This window comes from Neoarius graeffei, chromosome 24, assembly GCF_027579695.1.
Source record: "Neoarius graeffei isolate fNeoGra1 chromosome 24, fNeoGra1.pri, whole genome shotgun sequence".
Lineage (NCBI taxonomy): Eukaryota > Metazoa > Chordata > Actinopteri > Siluriformes > Ariidae > Neoarius > Neoarius graeffei.
The window spans coordinates 7,030,920-7,051,650 of record NC_083592.1 but is presented as its reverse complement, the minus strand read 5'-3'; the positions used below and the strand labels follow the sequence as shown (position 1 = coordinate 7,051,650).

Sequence of the window (20,731 nt, the reverse complement as noted above, 5' to 3'; positions counted from 1 at the left end):
GACCCCCTTGTGCAGCAATAACTGCAACTAAATGTTTCCAGTAACCGTTGATCAGTCCTGCACACCGGCTTGGAGGAATTTTAGCCTATTCCTGTGTACAGAACAGCTTCAACTCTGGGATGTTGGTGGGTTTCCTCACATGAACTACCTGCTTCAGGTCCTTCCACAACATTTCGATTGGATTAAGGTCAGGACTTTGACTTGGCCATTCCAAAACATTAACTTTATTATTCTTTAACCATTCTTTGGTAGAATGACTTGTGTGCTTAGGGTCGTTGTCTTGCTGCATGACCCACCTTCTCTTGAGATTCAGTTCATGGACAGATGTCCTGACATTTTCCTTTAGAATTTGCTGGTATAATTCAGAATTCATTGTTTCATCAATGATGGCAAGCCGTCCTGGCCCAGATGCAGCAAAACAGGCCCAAACCATGATACCACCGTCACCATGTTTCACAGATGGGATAAGGTTCTTATGCTGGAATGCAGTGTTTTCCTTTCTCCAAACATAATGCTTCTCATTTAAACCAAAAAGTTCTAGTTTGGTCTCATCTATCCACAAAATATCCAATAGGCTTCTGGCTTGTCCACGTGATCCTTAGCAAACTGCAGACAAGCAGCAATGTTCTTTTTGGAGAGCAGTGGCTTTCTCCTTGCAACCCTGCCATGCACACCATTGTTGTTCAGTGCTCTCCTGATGGTGGACTCATGAACATTAACATTAGCCAATGTGAGAGAGGCCTTCAGTTGCTTAGAAGTTACCCTGGGGTCCTTTGTGACCTCGATGACTATTATACGCCTTGCTCTTGGAGTGATCTTTGTTGGTTGACCACTCCTGGGGAGGGTAACAATGGTCTTGAATTTCCTCCATTTGTACACAATCTGTCTGACTGTGGATTGGTGGAGTCCAAACTCTTTAGAGATGGTTTTGTAACCTTTTCCAGCCTGATGAGCATCAACAACGCTTGTCCTGAGGTCCTCAGGAATCTCCTTTGTTCGTGCCATGATACACTTCCACAAACTTGTGTTGTGAAGATCAGAGTTTGATAGATCCCTGTTCTTTCAGTAAAACAGGGTGCTTATTCACACCTGATTGTCATCCCATTGATTGAAAACACCTGTCTCTAATTTCACCTTCAAATTAGCTGCTAATCCTCGAGGTTCACATACTTTTGCCACTCACAGATATGTAATATTAGATCATTTTCCTCAATAAATAAATGACCAAGTATAATATTTTTGTCTCATTTATTTAACTGGGTCCTCTTCAGCTACTTTTAGGACTTGTGTGAAAATCTGATGATGTTTTAGGTCATATTTATGCAGAAATATAGAAAATTCTAAAGGGTTCACAAACTTTCAAGCACCACTGTACATCCACACCTCACTGTTTATGCCTTGTATATAATGTACTCAACTGCTATTATCCATTTAGTACTATTGTTATAATAAATTCAATTATTCTGTTAAACTGTGCTGTGTGTCTGTTTGTTGCTACTATATATTTGAAGTCACACAATCTCAAAGAACTCCAAATTGCCTTCACCCAAGAGTATATGAATACTATTGGCTATTGTGTCTATGTAATACGGTAAGTAATACATTATTGCTGCATTGGTAGTGATCATAATAATTTGGAATATACCATAATTTAGCTGTTTGGTAATTTATTATTAAACACCAAAATTAAAGGTATTATTAATGAGACTGATTTAATGAGATTGATCACTTAAGACCAATTGCACCCACATACTCTACCATTGGAAGATGAGCGTGAAGTAAACCTACTATATTAATGTTATGCCCAGCTAATTAACATTAATAGGTGATTAATCTCCTGTTATAAACAGAGTTGTTGGGGGGGGAACAAATAAACAAAAGCAATTCATTCATTTTGATCAATATTTTTATTTATACATATATGAAGTTAAATAACTTATGAGTATTCACAAAATAAACCATTAAGAAACGCAAGGAAAAGGTATTTAATCAGTCCCTAAAATCAAACCATTATATTTTTTCTAAGTTCTACATCATAGCTTTTTCTTTTGTTATGTTTTCATGCCACTTGATGACAATTAACATTCACTTCAGACATATGAACAATACTAGAAATTTTGGACAAAGAAGAATAAGCCTATATTTTAATTGTGTTAAATAGAACAATTGTTTTAGTCCAATGATCTCTGCATGTTTGTGTCCCATCAGCCTCCACGCAGACGGAGGGTCATATAAATGGTGCTTCCAGAAATAATGTTGTAATCCTTCAGCTTCCTGCCAGACTTGAGCTGTTGGCCGTTGTAGATCAGCCGCTGCTGGTCCACTGGTACTCCTTCTATCTGGCAGATCTCTGCCATCAGCTGATCAACGGTCTCATCATCCGTGATGTTGTATGTTTTTATCTGTCCCTTCTCATTCTTCACGAAAACCTGAAACGGCACGGGGGTCGTGGAGATCAGTAGGATCAGAGTGGATCCTGAGCTCAGACCGTAATCACTCACTGTCTTCTGAAGCTCGTCTAGGATCTGACCACTACTGTCTGAAAGCCTCAGGCATGAGGCTGTTGCCCCAAAGAGAGTGGCAATTTGTTGCTTGAGTTCACCAATGGTGGTACTTGGCAACACATTCACAACCTGCATTTTTCCATTTAGGTCTTTGATGATGAGCTCCATCGTATTCCCCTATTACTGACCTGTGTGTGAAATAAAGCCAAAGCTGATAAGAATCAAATGTATGCAAATATTCCACGTCACATATCATCAATAAGACAAACATCATTTCATCATCTTTTTACTGGAGCTACGAAATAAATGTAGTTAAAAATAATGAAAGCTTATGAGCACTGTTTAGCATTATACAGATAGTTCTGTATTTTTATGTATTATTTTTTAAGCAGAAATGATTGTGATGTAAACTAAGTGTTCAGTTTTATTTATGTTATAGTATAAAAAAAGAGTCTGAAATCACACAACCAAGTCTATATGAGTGAATGTGTGATGTGTGAATCTTTCACTACTTACACTACTTGTTAGTTATACCAGCCAACATTAATTATTGAAATGATTAAAAACAATGCTCCTTAAAGAAAGAGAGTAAAGGCTTTGGATATTTCACCCTCTGCAGTGCATAATATCATTAAACGATTCAAGGAATCTGGAGCAATTTCAGCGAGTAAAGGATAAGGGCTCAAGCCTAAGCTGAACACCCATGAACTCGAATCACAAAGAAGAGAAGAAGACAATGATAATGACAGTGACACACCAAACAGCTGTACTCCTTATGAATGAACTGATTTTTAACTATTTGTTTCAGAAAGCCATCAACCAGAATGATTTCTACTGGTAAATTATTCCTGAACACCAGTGGTGGCTGCTGGTTTTTAAAACAGGGGAAGCCCATTTTACGCATTCATCGTAAAACCTGTAGGCCGGATATCAAAGTAGGCCTGTACCTGTAGGCCGAAGTACCGCCCTCCTCATGTCTTTCAAACACTACCTCCAATAATCCTTTATCAGCCCGGCTTCTTGTCCCTCCCACTGTCTCGTTTAGTCCCAGAGAAGCCCGGCTTCCCTGGAAGTGACAATTTTGTTGATTTTAACCAATAACTACTAGCCGAAATTGGCTGTTCAGAGCCGTCTCGTAGACTGCAACGGATACCCGGCTGCCAGTCAGTGTTGCCAGATACTGCTGACGTTTTCATCCCAAAATATATTCAAAACCCGCCAAAATGCACTTAAAGGGATAGTTCGGGATTTTTGACATGAATCTGTATGGCATCTCCATCAATAGTGTCGTGCAAACACACTGACTTACCCCTGACAGCATCCTGTGAGTCCAGTTCTTGTCCAGTTTTGGTCCAGACGAAAGTAGTCCGGCAAGTTTGGTGGGGTCACGAAAGTAAAACGTTTTTCGTCTCAAAACAGTATGTGTTCAAAAGAGTGATATATTTGCATCACAAAACCGTTGGCAAATAAAAAGTCAGACCTCGAAATCGTTTGGCACTATTTTCTCTCCCTTCTTATCACTGCGCACTGCCACCAGGTGACAGCCACGGCTGTTTCATTCATTGTTTACTAGTGATGGGAATTTCGGCTCTTTTGGCTCTTCTTACTATAAGGAGCCAGCTCTTTCGGAAGATTTTTTATAATTATTTCTCATGACTTGTACATTCACATCGAGTACACATATCAATGCAAATTAACACGAAGGGATTTACTAGACCAATTTATATCTGGAACTATTTTCAGCCACAGCACAGGCAAAGCACCGCTGCAGGCGCAAAGACACCGCGCAGCGCCTGAAAACGGGTGCGCAGCGCCTGAAAACCCGTTTTCAGGCGCTGCGTGGTGTCTTTGCGCCTGCAGCGGTGCTTTGCCTGTGCTGTGGCTGAAAATAGTTCCAGATATAAATTGGTCTAGTAAATCCCTTCGTGTTAATTTGCATTGATATGTGTACTCGATGTGAATGTACAAGTCATGAGAAATAATTATAAAAAATCTTCCGAAAGAGCTGGCTCCTTATAGTAAGAAGAGCCAAAAGAGCCGAAATTCCCATCACTAGTAAACAATGAATGAAACAGCCGTGGCTGTCACCTGGTGGCAGTGCGCAGTGATAAGAAGGGAGAGAAAATAGTGCCAAACGATTTCGAGGTCTGACTTTTTATTTGACAACGGTTTTGTGATGCAAATATATCACTCTTTTGAACACATACTGTTTTGAGACGAAAAACGTTTTACTTTCGTGACCCCACCAAACTTGCCGGACTACTTTCGTCTGGACCAAAACTGGACAAGAACTGGACTCACAGGATGCTGTCAGGGGTAAGTCAGTGTGTTTGCACGACACTATTGATGGAGATGCCATACAGATTCATGTCAAAAATCCCGAACTATCCCTTTAAAACCGCCCAATCTGGCAACACTGCTGCCAGTCCATACAGCCCATTGAAATAAGAAAAGGTTACAGCCTGGCAGCAAAGGTGATTCTCGTAGCGAACTACAAGTTCGTCAGACATCACTCAAATAAGTTACAGGATAGTTATGAACATAAATACAATCTTGGGCATATATTAAGTTATTAAGTTATTGTTTTAATGAGAATTCAACGTCGTAGACGCCGCAGTTTGGGAAGAGAATTTTAGGGGAAGCTCGGCTTCCCTTGTTGTCTCTGAGAAATCGCCCCTGCTGAACACACAGTCTGTCAGTAACAGCGTTGAGAGTGCAAGCTCGAAACAGCCTCCAAACATGGCCACCTCAAACTACACTTCCCACGCACTACAGTGCCCTCCGTCTCCTGTCTATTAATTACACCTGTCACTTGTTTCCTCGTCAATCAGCTCTTCTATTTAAACCCCTCTCTCACTCACACCAGACGCAAAGTACTGTTCAGTGTTTTCTCTCCTGTCGTACCGAGCTGTTTACTTTCTGCCTGTCTTCTCGTTCTCATATTTACCTTGACCTCATCTCATCTTGTCTTGGTTATTCTGTTTGCCAATCAACCGACCCCTGCCAGTTTCTCTGACGATGATTCTCGTCTACCAATTTGGCTTTGCCTACAGTTTGCTTCACCCACTCTCCCCTGTTTATTCCATACGATTCCATAAGTGCCTGCACCCTGACACAGTCACATTTACTTTATTTTACTTTAAGATTTAACTTTGTATCAGTGACTCATTTGGAGACTTTATTTATCCAAACCAAAATATAATATTTAACCTAATGTATACATATTATTCAATTGCACATAATTTAAAATAGAGTAAAACTGACCTTTTGAGTCAACAGTTCTGTCTTTCTTTCCTTTCTGTCCTCAGTCTTCTTTTCCCAGAACCAAGTCCAACTGCACCTCCTTTCCAGCTGGGTGTAAGTTAACAACAGTAACAGTGCCACAACCACACCCCTTATTTACAGGATAACCAGTGGGAGTTAAGCAGGTGAGAGCAGAATGACAGCAGGCCCCGCCCACTCAGTTAGGATTCACTTTCTGCATCTTACTCAGGAGCTTTCTGTTTCCATTCAGCATGTTATGCTTGGAAACAGGAGTTAAAACGACACAGCCTCAGTCTGTTTCAGCTTTGGAGAAAATAAATGAATTATAAATGGGATGATGTGAGAAAAATGAAGGCATGTGTCACGTGATGGGGAAAGCCCGCTCTAATGCCCTACGTCACAACTTCTGGAATTTTCAGTGCCTTGGTTTACTTTACATATTACACAATCCACCAGTATATACTATACACACATACTGACTTTTCAGGGATTAATATATTTAGTTTAGTATGTCTTACAAGACTAATATGACTAATGTTACCTGATTTTCATATTCAGGTTTTGTTTGTTTGTACCTCAGAATGACTTCAGATTTGCTTTTAGTTACAGATAACTATTTTCACAAAATGTGTAGTAATCCCCTTTTAATTATATAAAACATTCTTTCATTCAGATGAATTATTGACCCTTCCATCTCAGCCTCGGGCAGTTTCAATTCTGGAGAAATCAGTGTAGAGCTCTCTGAGGTGTGGGTGGAGCACAGAGGACGGCAGGACAAAGCTTCAGGTAAGAATAGGCTTTTATTGCCAGACTTTACAGTATAACAACAGTTCTATTCTGGTAAATACACACACACACACACACACACACACGCTGTGTTCTTGTCCCGGGAAGAGCTCTCCTCTGCTCTCCCTCTGCCTCCTTAAATAGGGCGCAGTTACTGGGAAGACACACAAACACAGGTTAATTACCATCGGGTGTAGTGATTCTGCCACTCACCTTCCCTGGCTCTGCCCTCCTGTCACAGACCGGCGCTTGACCATGCCCCCGCTGCCACATACCCCCACCGCCCGACTCAGGCCGGGCGGCCGTCCGGCCCGCAGCTGACTCCCCCCCCCCTTGACGGGAGAGGAAGTCCGCCACGACCATCTGCGCCCCCGGCCTGTGGACCACCTTGAAATTGAAGGGTTGGAGTGCCAGATACCAACGGGTGATCTGCGCGTTGGCATCTTTCATGCGGTGGAGCCACTGGAGGGGCGCATGGTCTGAACAGAGGGTGAAAGGGTGCCCCAGCAGGTAGTAACGGAGGGCGAGGACCGCCCACTTGATCACCAGGCATTCTTTCTCAATCGTGCTGTAGCGCCCCTCATGCACCGACAGCTTCCTCCTAATGTACAGGATGGGGTGGTCCTCCCCCTCCACCTCCTGGGACAACACCGCCCCCAGCCCTCTGTCCGACGCATCGGTCTGCAACACAAAAGGGAGAGAAAAGTCAGGGGAGTGTAATAGTGGCCCCCCACACAGTGCAGCCTTTACCTCTGAGAAAGCCTGCTGGCACTGCTCCGTCCACTGGACCGCACACTTCTTCGGGTTGGCAGTGAGACCCGCCCGCCTCAGCGACCTAAGGATGGCCCTCAGGTGTTGCAAGTGTCGCTGCCAGTCGTTACTATAAATGATAATATCGTCAAGATATGCGGCCGCATAGGTGGTGTGGGGCCGGAGGACCCTGTCCATCAGCCACTGAAACGTAGCGGGCGCCCCAAACAGCCCAAAAGGAAGTGTGACAAATTGGTGTAAGCCGAACGGTGTGGAAAAGGCCGTTTTCTCCCGGGATAATGGAGTCAAGGGGATCTGCCAATATCCCTTCGTCAAATCCAGTGTCGAGTAAAAGCGAGCCGTGCCTAGTCAATCGAGCAGCTCGTCAATACGAGGCATTGGGTACGCGTCGAATTTAGACACCGCGTTGACTTTTCTATAGTCCACACAGAACCGGACTGACCCATCGGCCTTGGGTACCAAGACCACCGGGCTGCTCCAGTCACTGTGGGACTCCTCGACGATGCCCATTTCGAGCATGGTCTGAAGTTCTTCCCGAACCACCTTTTTTTTGTGTTCGGGTAGCCTGTAAGGGTGGCTACGCACTACCACCCCCGGGGGCGTCTCTATGTGGTGTTCTATGAGGTTAGTGCAACCGGGCAGGGGCGAGAACACATCCGAAAACTCGGCCTGCAACTGGGCGACCTCCGTGAGTTGGGTCAGGGAGAGGTGGTCTCCACAGGGGACCGGAGAGGTACGTGATGCCAATGTCCCTTTTTGAACCTCTGGCCCCAGCTCCGCCTTCTCCGGAACTACCGACACCAACGCCACGGGGACCTCCTCATTCCAGAGTTTAAGCAGATTGAGGTGGTAGATCTGTAGCGCCCTCCCCGTCCATTCACCTCACCTCATAGTCGATGTCCCCGACTCACCGTGTGACCTCAAAGGGTCCTTGCCACTTGATTAATTTGGAGCTCGACGTGGGCAACAGTATGAGCACCTTATCTCCCGGAGTGAACTCTCTAAGGCACGTGCCCTTGTTGTACAGGCGGGCTTGCCATTCCTGGGCCTGCCGCAAATTCTCCTGAGTTAGGTGGGTGAGCGTGTGGAGTTTTGCGCGCAGGTCCATAACGTACTGAATTTCATTTTTATTCTGTGAAGGTCCCTCCTCCCAATTTTCTCGCAGCACATCTAAAATGCCGCGCGGCTTACGCCCGTATAACAATTCAAACGGGGAGAACCCCGTGGAGGCTTGGGGGACCTCTCGCACTGCAAATAACAAGGGTTCGAGCCATTTATCCCAGTTACGTGCGTCCTCACTTATGAATTTTTTGTTTATATTTTTGAGGGTGCGATTGAACCGTTCAACTAAACCGTCCGTTTGTGGGTGATACACGCTGGTGCGGATCGGCTTGATACCTAATAGCCCATACAGTTCGCTCAGTGTTCGTGACATAAACGAGGTGCCTTGGTCAGTCAGAATCTCTTTCGGGATTCCAACCCGGGAGATGACGCAGAAGAGGGCCTCCGCAATACTGCGTGCTGAGATATTGCGAAGAGGCACCGCTTCCGGGTATCGCGTTGCATAGTCCACCAGAACTAATATAAAGCGGTACCCTCGTGTTGACCGATCTAATGGCCCAACGAGATCCATCCCAATTCTTTTGAACGGGGTCTCGATTAATGGTAGGGGGCGCAAAGGCGCTTTTGGAATGGCCGCTGGATTTACTAACTGGCATTCACGGCACGCCGTACACCACCTATGGACATCGCCGCGAATCCCCGGCCAATAGAATCGGGCCATTATTCGGGCTAATGTCTTATCCTGCCCTAGGTATCCAGCCATGGGATTAAAGCGAGCCACCTGAAATACCAATTCCCGGCGGCTCTTTGGAATTAACAGCTGTGTGACTCGCTCTTTCGTCTGAGTGTCCTGCGTCACTCGGTATAATCTATCCTTCATAATAGAAAAATAGGGGAAGGACGGGGTGGCGTTCGGCTGGAGCGTTTGACCATCGATTACTCTCACTTGGTCAAATGCATGTCGCAGAGTCTCGTCTCGCGATTGTTCTAATGGGAAATCCGCGAGGGATTCCCCAACAGAAAGAGGAGGAGCCGGCAGCTCCTCACTCTGTCGCGGAGATGACGTAGACGGCTCTGCGACAGCAGCTCCAGCCAAAGCGACACCGGGACCTCCCCCTGTCAAATGGCAGGACCCACTCTTTACTAGGAGCATCATTAAACCCCGAAATCCCGGCCAATCAGTCCCCAAAATTAAAGAGTGGGTAAGGCGAGGATTAACCGCCGCCTTCACTATAAATTTTTCCCCTCTGAAAAATATGTGGACCGACACCAAAGGGTAGCTGTGAACATCCCCGTGCACACACAACACCTTCACCCCCTGTGCTCCCCCCAATGCCTCGTCTTGCACCAGGCTCTGGCGGATCGAGGTCTGATTGCAACCAGAATCCACCAACGCCTGATATGTAGCCCCTTGGACACTCACCGGTATGCGATATGCTCCGGCCCGATTGAGGGCAGCTTCTGGCGCATTGGGGATCCGTACCACCACGCCCACCTCCATTGCTGCGCACTGTCGTTGCAGGTGGCCCGGCTCCCCACAGCGCCAGCAAACCGGCCCGGGCTTTCCCTCTGCACCGGTGCTCTGGGGCTCACTCACCTGAGGGGGGGGGGGGGGGGGGGGAGACAGACACAGAAGGGAGAAACGGGAGGGCACCACGGGTGCGGCGGGCCGGTTGGGGTGGAGCCGTCCCCCATCTCCGTGGTGGGGGAATGGGGCGAGGACGGGACACAGAAGGGAGGGGAGAAAGAGAGAGAGAAGAGGAGAGAAGAGAAGACGTCATCGGCTGTCCTGCTGCCGGAACAGCCGCCAAATGATCCTCCGCCAGTCCTACTACCGGGCGGTGGCACTGGACCCACTCCGCGGTTCCGGCTGGTAAGCGGGCGATGAACTGCTCCAGCACCACCTGATCGATGATTCCCTCGGAGTCACGATCGTCGGCCCTCAGCCACTGCCAGCAGGCGTCCCGGAGCTGCTGGCCGAACGCGAACGGCCGGCCGACTTCCTCTAACCGCAGCGCGCGGAAGCGCTGGCGCTGTTGTTCTGGCGTGCGCCCCACGCGCTGGAGGACGGCCCAGCGAAGGTCCGTGTAGGCCAGCCGGCGGTCGGCGGGGAGCTGTAGCGCGGCCAGCTGCGCCTCTCCTGTCAGGAGGGGGAGGAGGCGCGCTGCGTGCTGCTTCATCGGCCACCCTGAGGCTTCGGCGACCTGTTCGAACAATGTGAGGAACGCCTCGGGGTCGTCCTGCGGGCCCATCTTGGTCACGGTGAGGGGAGACGGGCCTGTGGCCGGGGCGCTGGTGGACCCCGCCGACGTGAGGAGATGCCGGAACGCCTCGCGATGTTCCTGCTGGGCCAGCACCAGGGCTTCGAAGCGCCGCTCTTGTTCCTTTCGGAGCGTGACGAGCGCCTGGTGCTGGCTTTGCTGAGCCGTGGCGAGGGCGTGGACCAGGTCCACGAACGGGGAGGATTCCATGGGGCTGCTGGGTTGGTGCTCCACCTTTCTCCCGGGTTTCGGCACCACTGTAGAGCTCTCTGAGGTGTGGGTGGAGTACAGAGGACGGCAGGACAAAGCTTCAGGTAAGAATAGGCTTTTATTGCCAGACTTTTCAGTACAACAACAGTTCTATTCTGGTAAATACACACACACACACACACGCTGTGTTCTTGTCCCGGGAAGAGCTCTCCTCTGCTCTCCCTCTGCCTCCTTAAATAGGGCGCGGTTACTGGGAAGACACACAAACACAGGTTAATTACCATCAGGTGTAGTGATTCTGCCACTCACCTTCCCTGGCTCCGCCCTCCTGTCACAGCCCGGCGCTTGACCACGCCCCCACTGCCACAATCAGTAATAACTGAGATGTTATGAAGAAAGTGAATTCTCAGGTCCTGGGATGGGAAACGCCCTCGCTAATGCACTACATCACATCTTCTGGAATGTTCACTGTCATGGTGTACTTGTATATTATACATTTCTCCAGTATATATGACACTCACTGGCCACTTTAATAGGAACTTGTTGTTGATTCTAAGATCCCTGTTCTTGGCTGTAGGAGTGGAACCCAGTGTGTTCTTCTGTTTTCTGTTGCATGCTGAGATGCTTTTCTGCTCACCACGGTTGTAGTGATTATATGAGTTACTATTGGCCCTTTTCCACTACCCTTTTTCAGCTCACTTCAGCTCGCTTCAGCTCACTTCAGCCCGACACGGCTCGCGTTTCGACTACCAAAAACCAGCACGACTCAGCTCGTTTCAGCCCTGCTTAGCCCCTAAAACTCGCACGGTTTTGGAGTAGGGCTGAAGCGAGCCAAGCCGTGCCGTGTGAGGCTGGGGGCGTGAGCAGACACTCCCCTGTGCACTGATTGGTGAGGAGGAGTGTCCTCACATGCCCACACACGCCCCGCGAGCGTGCTGGGATCTGTAAACACCGCAAACCCGGAAGAAGAATAATTATGAATTATGAGAATTTCTGAAGCCTTATGCGCCTCGCCTCATCTATACGCTCTTGCCAGTATCTGTTGGCGTTGTCGGTGACAACAAGCCACAGCACCAAGACCAGCAACACTAACGACTCCATGTCCTCCATGTTTATTGTTTACTATCCGGGTCGTGAGACTACCGCTTAAAAGATCACTGAATCAGTGACATACAGAGCATCGTGGACGAGTTCGCGGAGCGCAAGGCTCGTCATATGCCCTTCAAATAATGCGCGCAGTAGGTTATTGATGTTTTATTATGAGCCATGTACAGTATGTCGCCTAATGTTTTTTTGTTTGAGTTACATGTTCGTTTGAAGGACTTAATGTACAAAATAACATAGTTGCACCCCGGAGTGCTGAAATTGGTAAACACAGTGCATTCAGTGAGGTTTGCACTGCCCTCCTTTTATTTCTGACTCTTCCTGTCACCGTTGCAACCTCTGAGCGCTCATTTGTATGCCCTTCAAATAATGTGCGCAGTATAGGCTACTGATGTTTTATTATGAGCCATGTACAGTATCCTAATGTTTTTTGTTTCTGAGTTACATGTTCGTTTGAAGGACTTGATGTACTAAATAACATAGTTGCACCCGGTAGTGTTGAAATTGGTAAACACCGCAGTTGCGGACATTTTGTAGCCTAAAATGATGTTATGATAAGCTTTAATAAAATGCCCGGTCATTTGCCCCGCCCCCGGCCCGGCTCTGACTTGTTCCGCCACTGTCACTGATGTCACTGTTTGCGCTGCTTAACAACATCACGTGACGTCCACCCACTTTCGCTAACTCCACCCAATGTGTCCACCCACTTCCAGCCAGCACGGTTCAGCGCGGTTGTAGTCGAAATGCAACTTCAATAGCCCCGCTCAGCTCGACTCAGCACGGCACGGCTCAGCCGCGTTTGTAGTGGAAAAGCGGCATGTGTGTGTAAACTCTAGAGAAAATTGTAAAGTGATTATATGAGTTACCATTCTGTGTAAACTCTAGAGATTGTTGTGTGTGAAAACCCCAGGAGAGCAGCAGTTTCTGAAATACTCAAACCAGCAGTCCATCTGGCTCAAACCAACACCCATGCTGCCCCAGTGAAAGAATGTCACACTTTGAGATCACAATTTTTCCCATTCTGATGTTTGAACCCTGTGAACATTAACTGAAGCTCTTGATTTGTATCTGCATGATTTGATGCATCGTGCTGCTGTCGAGGGATCGGCTGATTAGAGAACTGCAGAAAACAGCAGGTGGATGTAGGGGTGTTCCTAATAAAGTGGCTGGTGAGTGTATACATACTGTATACTCTACCATATATTTGGAAGATGAGCATGAAGTAAACCTACTACATTAATGTTATATCCAGCTAATTAACATTAATAGGTGATTAATCTTCCTGTGGGAAGTGTGAACATATCCGAGTCTGCCATTCTCCATTAAAAGCTCTGTTTTCTGTCTGTTCTCCTTATTTTACAGCACACCATGTCTGTTTCCCTCATTCACTTCTTCACACTGCTGTATCTCTCTCTGTCTCCTTGCGGCTCTGTGTGTGTGTGTTTCTATTTACTTACTTTTACACACACGCGCGCGCGCGCTCCGCTCACAACGTTGCTATGAATACATTATTTGATTGGCTGAGTAGAGTCACGTGGGATGAGTTACACTGCACGCGACTGGTCTATGTGTTTCCTGTGTACGAACATTGACTACCATGAAGGCAAGAAAAGCTGCGCAGTTCAAAATGAGACTACCGTAAATGCGCGACGTGTTTCCAAATAAGCACCAAGGCCGGATTAACTATGGACCCTTTTCACGTGACGTCACGACAAACGCGGCCGCCATTTTGGACATGTACTACCAGTAGTTAACCACAGCCAGCATTGAGGAACGGCAGCAAAGAAAGTGTTTATTTTCAGCAAGACTTCCATCATGCCACTTTTTTGTTGTGCACCTGGATGTAGTAACCATCAACAAACAAGGCAAGGGTTATCATTTTATCGGATCCCGGTAGATGCTGACCGACGGAGAAGATGGATAGCGGCATACCAGCGCTTGTGTAGTGACCACTTTGTTGGAGGCAAGACGAATAAAATTAGCCAGAAAAGGCATTACATTGCTGTTAACATTCTGTGGCGGCGAGTGTGTAACCAAATAGGCTAAAATAACCCATTGTAACCTCTTTGTTCTTCTGTAGTAGCTATTAGCTAACAACATTAGCTAACGTTGTGTTCCTTTGCTGTTGGTAGACTGTAGGACAGATCAGAGGCAGTGTCCTACAAACAGCGCTTAATTTGAGGGGGAGCAAGCCGGAGCGCGCTCCGGAACCTCGGGCGTTGGCTCCGGCAGCTATTTACACTGGATCCGGTGATCCGACAACTCTTTTGACTATGTAACCAAAAAAAAAACAACCCCCAAATAATTAAATAAAAAAATGCAAGTTTATTTAGTGTTAATGTCTGATTTTGATATCTTTCTTGTTGGTGATTTCTCTCATGAAACGACATCCACAAAATATCTGCAGATGAACTTAATTTGCAGTGTTATTACAAAACATGCCCAGAAGCGCAGCGCCGCGCCCCTCCCCCCTATTTTTCCCCGCACTGGAGCCGCTCATCTTCTGCGCTCCGGGACCTCCCACTTTACAAATTAAGCACTGCCTACAAATAAGTGTTCAAAACAAAAGGAACATGTATTTGTCTCTTAAATCCAGGCCGTTCCCTGTAATCTGTCACAACGGTTGGAGAAAGTAATGGCAAATAGTGAGTGCACAAACCATAGAAGGTAAACTGTACACAGCGCCAGGGCAGTGTGATGGTATGTCTACTTTTGGATTGTGTTAGCTTATCAATGAACACACTCGTCACTCGACGAGTTTCACGTCTTTACGACGGATACTTAAATGTGTGTTAGGTATTATTGTTGCAGTCTAAGCAGTCATTGTAGCAGCTAGATGAGTAAGAACCGAAAGGGTCTGTGCCATAAACCGTTATTTCTGTACGGCGTTGCTAATGTGTCGTTACTGTTGTTATTTCTCCCTCTGCTCGCCCTGTAAATGCCCTACGTCGCTGGATAGCGAAGGTGTTTTCTGCATCTCGCTCCTTTTTCTTGTATGTTCTCCGTTTGTCGCCTTCCTCGCATTCAAACCAATTCGAGCCGAAGTCCGCTACATGTCCAAAATGGTGGTCGTGTTTACGAAGGTCACGTGACTGAAAAGGGTCTTATAACCACTCACAGCCAGTATGGGGGTACCACATGACAGAAACTTTAAAAATATTTTTCGTGAATGTTTGGACACTTAAAATGGTTATACACTTGACATTGTTAAATAGTCATATATAATTCATTATGAACACTAATTTCATAAGAACAACAACAACAACAACAACAATCATAATTCTGAGCAAGAGTGGCCTATGTGACCATTAACCCCCCTTTCCTCAACCTGTCAGTTGAGCCAGTCCACCTACGGTGAAATGCATCAATTTTTTAAAAAACGCGGTAGAAATGAAAAATGGACAGACATCAATTGAGTGGTTGTGCGAAGAGAAAATTAAAAAAGAGAAAGACTCCAGGCGTGTAGCTGCAATTAAAAATGTTCCAGTGTTAGATCGTTTTTTTTTTTTTATAAAAACATCGACAACTGCTGTCACTACCAGCGCTGAAGCCGGGGAGGAGGGGATGTGCGAAGCCACTTTAAGCCAGGTAGAGATCAGTTCACACCATGGTGACGAGAAGGAAGACGAGGGTGTTATGGATGTCAACCCAGCGCAGCCGATGCCGGTAGAACACTTCTCTATTTCAACTGATCCTGCGCTATGGGGAGAACATGTCTAGGTTCATACAGAACAGATACTCCTTGAATTGATACACATATGTACATTGTACATCTGAATATGCCGTACTGGATGTTATTTGAATTTATATTTCAAATTGAGACATTTGAATATGTTGCCTAGATCGATGCTATTTTAATTGATACACATTTTGAATTGACACATTTGAATCTGCTGTATTGTATATAGATGGATGCTGTTTAAATTGCTGATGCTGTTTGAATTGATACACATTTTGAATTGAGACATTTTAATATGGATAGAATAGAGTATGGATGCTTTGAAGGTTTTTATTGAGACATACAAATATATGCTGCTCATTTTTTAATAAGACATTTCAATATGCCTACATGCATATCGTTGGTTGTTTTCAGTGAATTTGATGGGCTGATGTAGCCTACTTAATACATTTTCAATGAGGAAGAATGACCTTGTTTATGTGTACTATTGTTTATGTATATGCTACTATTTTTGACAGCAAAGGGCAAGGTTTGTGAGTGGGTGCAGGAGGTTACTGAACGCGTGCGCGCAGGGTGGTGGTGGTGTGTGTGTGTGTGTGTGTGGGGGGGGCACTTGAGGTATAGTGCCCAGGGGCACCGCATTGGCTTAATACGGCACTGATAAGCACACACTTATTCAAAAAAAAAACCCTGTGAAGTCAAGTGAACTCTCCACAGACCCTGTGAATAATATGTGTCAACACACAGACTTGAGCAAGAGTATAAATCCATTTCTGGGTTCAGAACAGGCCTCTGAATATCCAGCCAAACCCCAGGCTTGAACCCCAGAGAACAGAAGTTCCCAACCTTTTAAATCAAGTCAGTTTATTTGTATCACGCTTTTACCAACAGACACTGCAACAAAGCAGCTTTACAGAAAATTAAAAAGCATAAACATATGAGCTGATTTTATCCCTAATAAATGTATCCCTCATGATCAAGCCTGAGGTGATGGTGGTGAGGAAAAATTCCCTCAGACAACGCGAAGAAGAAACCTCGAGAGGAACCGGACTCAAAATGGAACCCATCCTCATCTGGGTGATAACAGGGTGAATTATAAATAACTCACTTCTCTAACTGTGTCCTGTAGAGTCACAAAGTAAAACTGTAATCAGGAAATTCATTATAGTTTTAACATGAAGTCTGTTTTGTTGAAGTTATAAACTGTTTATTGATGGAAACTTGAGTGCAAAACTGTTCATGACAGCTGCAGTCCTAAAGTTATCTCGGTGATTGTAGTCCTCAGCCATCATAGCAAATCTGTAACAGTCCGGAGCATCTTCCAAGTGTGACTTTCGACTGTCCATATGAGGTCGTCCTCAACAGGAGCAATGTGATGAGACTCCAGCCAGACGTAGGGCATCAGGATGGATCAGACGAGTCCGAGGAGCAGAAGAGTTCAGAGTCACTGGTGTCTCAGGATGGACATGTAACTCGATAGTGAGACATATATACATTATATATATATATATATATATTTTTTTTTATATGATAGTGATGAGGGGCGGCACGGTGGTGTAGTGGTTAGCACTGTTGCATCACAGCAAGAAGGTCCTGGGTTCGAGCCCAGTGGGCAGCGAGGGCCTTTCTGTGTGGAGTTTGCATACTGTCCACATGGGTTTCCTCTGGGTGCTCCGGTTTCCCCCACAGTCACGCAGGTTAGGCTCTAAATTGACCATAGGTGTGAATGGTTGTCTGTGTCTATGTGTCAGCCCTGTGATGACCTGGTGACTTGTCCAGGGTGTACCCCGCCTTTCGCCCGTAGTCAGCTGGGATAGGCTTCAGCTAGCCTGCGACCCTGTAGGACAGGATAAGCGGCTAAAGATAATGGATGGATGGATGGTAATGATGTTTGTGTCTCTGCACTGCTTTGGGATGCTTTTATCTCCCCAAGTCATAGCTATGTATAGGTGAAGTGTTCTTGTGTAGAAGTACCCTTCATGCTTCTGTACCTGAGCAGGCCTGTTGTCACTACCAAGATTGAGGACATGAAGAGGACATTGAAGCAGTTCTTCAAGGATGGAGTTACCTTCACAGAAGTGAGAGAGTGACTTCTTGGCTGATATATAGTTTTAGCCTAACTGTAGAAGTTGTGAATGTCGTTTCTGTCAGCAGACATATGCACATGGTTTTTCTTGTGCCTTGTTTCTTCATTATTCATTTTGTAATGTTCTTACAGTCTTTTGTATCCCTCTGTGAGCTTTCTGCCATCTGAGCACACCAGGTGAAGGGTTGTTCAAGGATGTGCTTTATGCTTATTGTCCGGCAAGGTGATGATGGTGAATGACTTCTCATCAAACCAATCATGATTTTTTTTAAATTTATTAATTAATTTATTTAGTCAAGCACAGAACTTATAGAGTTTTGTATCCATGGATGCTGAAGCCAAAGATGGCTCAATCTCCGTTAGCTACTGAGCTACGGTGCATCAAAACACAGCGCTAGCCTTGGCTTTTCTTAAGTAAGCTCAGTATAGCGTCTTCTTGCTTGTTTTTTGCAACTGGAAAGGTTGTTGCACTGCTACATGGAATTTGGTGTCTGCACCTCTCATAGTTCATCCATCCATTACCCGTAACCGCTTATCCTGTGCAGGGTCGCAGGCAAGCTGGAACCTATCCCAGCTGACTATGGGCGAGAGGCGGGGTACACCCTGGACAAGTCACACCTATGGTCAATTTAGAGCCACCAATTAGCCTAACCTGCATGTCTTTGAACTGTGGGGGAAACTGGAGCACCTGGAAGAAACCCATGCAGACACGGGGAGAACATGCAAACTCCACACAGAAAGGCCCCCGTCAGCCACTGGGTTCAAACCCAGAACCTTCTTGCTGTGAGGTGACAGTGCAAACCACTACACCACCGTGCCGCCCTACTCAGAGTTCATGTTACCAGGAAATGAGTGAAGTCTTTGCACCACACAATGATGCAGTCAATTAGGTGCCAGGATACCTGTTTTATATTTATTCTTTTGCTGGAAGAATTTGTTTCTGAAGTCTGCATGTGCAGTACAGATAGCAGTCAAGGAGTATGGGGAGGGATGTGTTTTTATTACGAGTCCCACCCTGAAAGGATGTTGTCCACCAGCAGAATATCGTTTTGAGAAGAAGGTGGAGCCCATTGTATCCTCTAAACCGATGGTTCTCAACCGGTGGGGCCCACCCCCCTGGGGGGGCATGGACACTCTCCCGGGGGGGTGAGTAGGCTAGGATGAGGGGGAAAAAAAAAATCAGGAAAAAATACCATTTAAAAACATCATGAAAATTCCCATGTCGAAAATGCAAGTGGTTGGACTACTACAACACAGAAACAAATCAACCACACAGTTTCATTTCAAATTTACCAATACAGGGGGTAGTATTTTGAGCCTGTGATGCGATGTCACGTAACTGGTAGGCAAGCTCTCGCTAGTCTATCTGTTATCACTGTTGATCTCGATCTACTTTAGGCCTTTACTTCAAACCCAAACAGTCTTTTTAAAGACTAATACCACCAAAAGTCTTTTTAAAGACTATCCCAATCTCAGCCCTAGCTATTTTTTAACTGCTAAGTGTGCACTTAGCTAATAGGGTAAGCCTCTGCCTTTTTCACCATGTTGCAACTAGAGGTCGACCGATATGGGTTTTTCTAAAGGCGATGCCGATACAGATATGAGGTCAGAGTCAGCCGATGGCCGATATGAGCTGCCAATTTTTTGGGCCGATTTTTAGGGCCGATATGCTATCATATTGTCCTTAATTGGCATGCTAAAATATCATACTAGTAAGAGGACGCACAACATGGGGTGTGATGTGATCCAGGTCTGAATGAGATGAATTATGGGATGAATGCAACAGTCCATGTTACTATGTAGGAGAAAAGCAATAGCTTTGTGATCCCTGTGGTGCAATTTTAAGAAATCTAGTCTACATACAGGAGGAGGAGGAAGAAAAGTAGTGCAGGGTAATAGTAATGCCAGGGGAATCATTTTCTCATCATCATTCAAGGTTCATGGCGAGCACATGCTTGAGCCAGACGTCCTTGCGAGCTGTCTCAAAAACTACATTACCTCTGTTATTTCAGAAAGAAATCCCGAATTGTGTCTGAGACACGCCAGGATTCCTCCTGACCCCCGCACTGCAGTCTCTGCTTATGTAAAGTAAAAACAAACCCACCCTGGATCACTATACATACATACATACATACATACATACAGTCTGCTGAGCGCATGCGCACTCTCGCTCACTCACTCATTCTCGCAGCGCGTGCATTCCCTCGTGACAACACCACACCGCGCTCTCTCCCCCTCAGGCAGCCCGCATATTAAAAATGGCAGTTTGTACAGTACAATATCCAGACCTTCGCACCGCCAGAAACACTCCTGTTAAGAACGCAGTTTGTGTGGAAATTACAGCTCCGAATCCGCTTCTGTGTCCTTAGGGTTCGTTCAAAATAAACAAACAGGCGCCTCAGGCTCTCAGACACAAACGAATTTCGTCAACTAGGACATTGAAATGTAAGAATTGAAGCCTTACCTGTAGGCTATCTCTGCTGACTCCTGAAACGTTTGTTGGCTTGGGTCTTTTGCACGCCGCGTTCTACGTAGCTGTCGTGCCTGACTTTAAATCGGCGCGACCAAATAAGAAAATCGGCCGATGCCAATTCATTAAAAAATGGCAAAAATCGGCCGATTAAATCGGCTGGCCGATAGATCGGTCGACCTCTAGTTGCAACACATATGACACACGTGACTAAGACAATCACTCACTCACTCAGTGTTGGGCAAGTTACTCAAGAACTGTAATGCATTACTTATTACTTTTTGCTGTCATTTTTAAGCAATGCGTTACATTACAATATTACTGCATTTAAAAAGTAAGGCATTACACTACTTTTACATTACTTTATTTATTCTCGCCAAAATGACTGGAATGGATTTTGGTAATCTACAGAGCAAATCTAGCTCATGAGTCATGACTCTTTCACCTCCCATCCAGGAAGCCTGCAGACTAAAAACCAGCATGTTCAGGAATAGCTTCTTACCTGCCCACAATACCAAGGATAAATCGTCCTTT

At 45.9% G+C, this 20,731-nt stretch overlaps 1 protein-coding gene across 1 annotated transcript; it reads right to left on the bottom strand.

Annotated features, from left to right (window-relative positions):
- Nucleotides 1-2,204: 2,204 nt before the first annotated feature.
- On the bottom strand, nucleotides 2,205-20,300 carry LOC132872820 (polyubiquitin-B-like). The gene is made up of 2 exons (XM_060907911.1): nucleotides 20,192-20,300; nucleotides 2,205-2,692 (listed from the first exon to the last, which is right to left on the bottom strand). Exon 2 carries the CDS (start codon nucleotides 2,670-2,672, stop codon nucleotides 2,205-2,207), a length of 468 nt encoding a protein of 155 aa, XP_060763894.1. The 5' UTR covers nucleotides 2,673-2,692; nucleotides 20,192-20,300.
- Nucleotides 20,301-20,731: the final 431 nt, after the last annotated feature.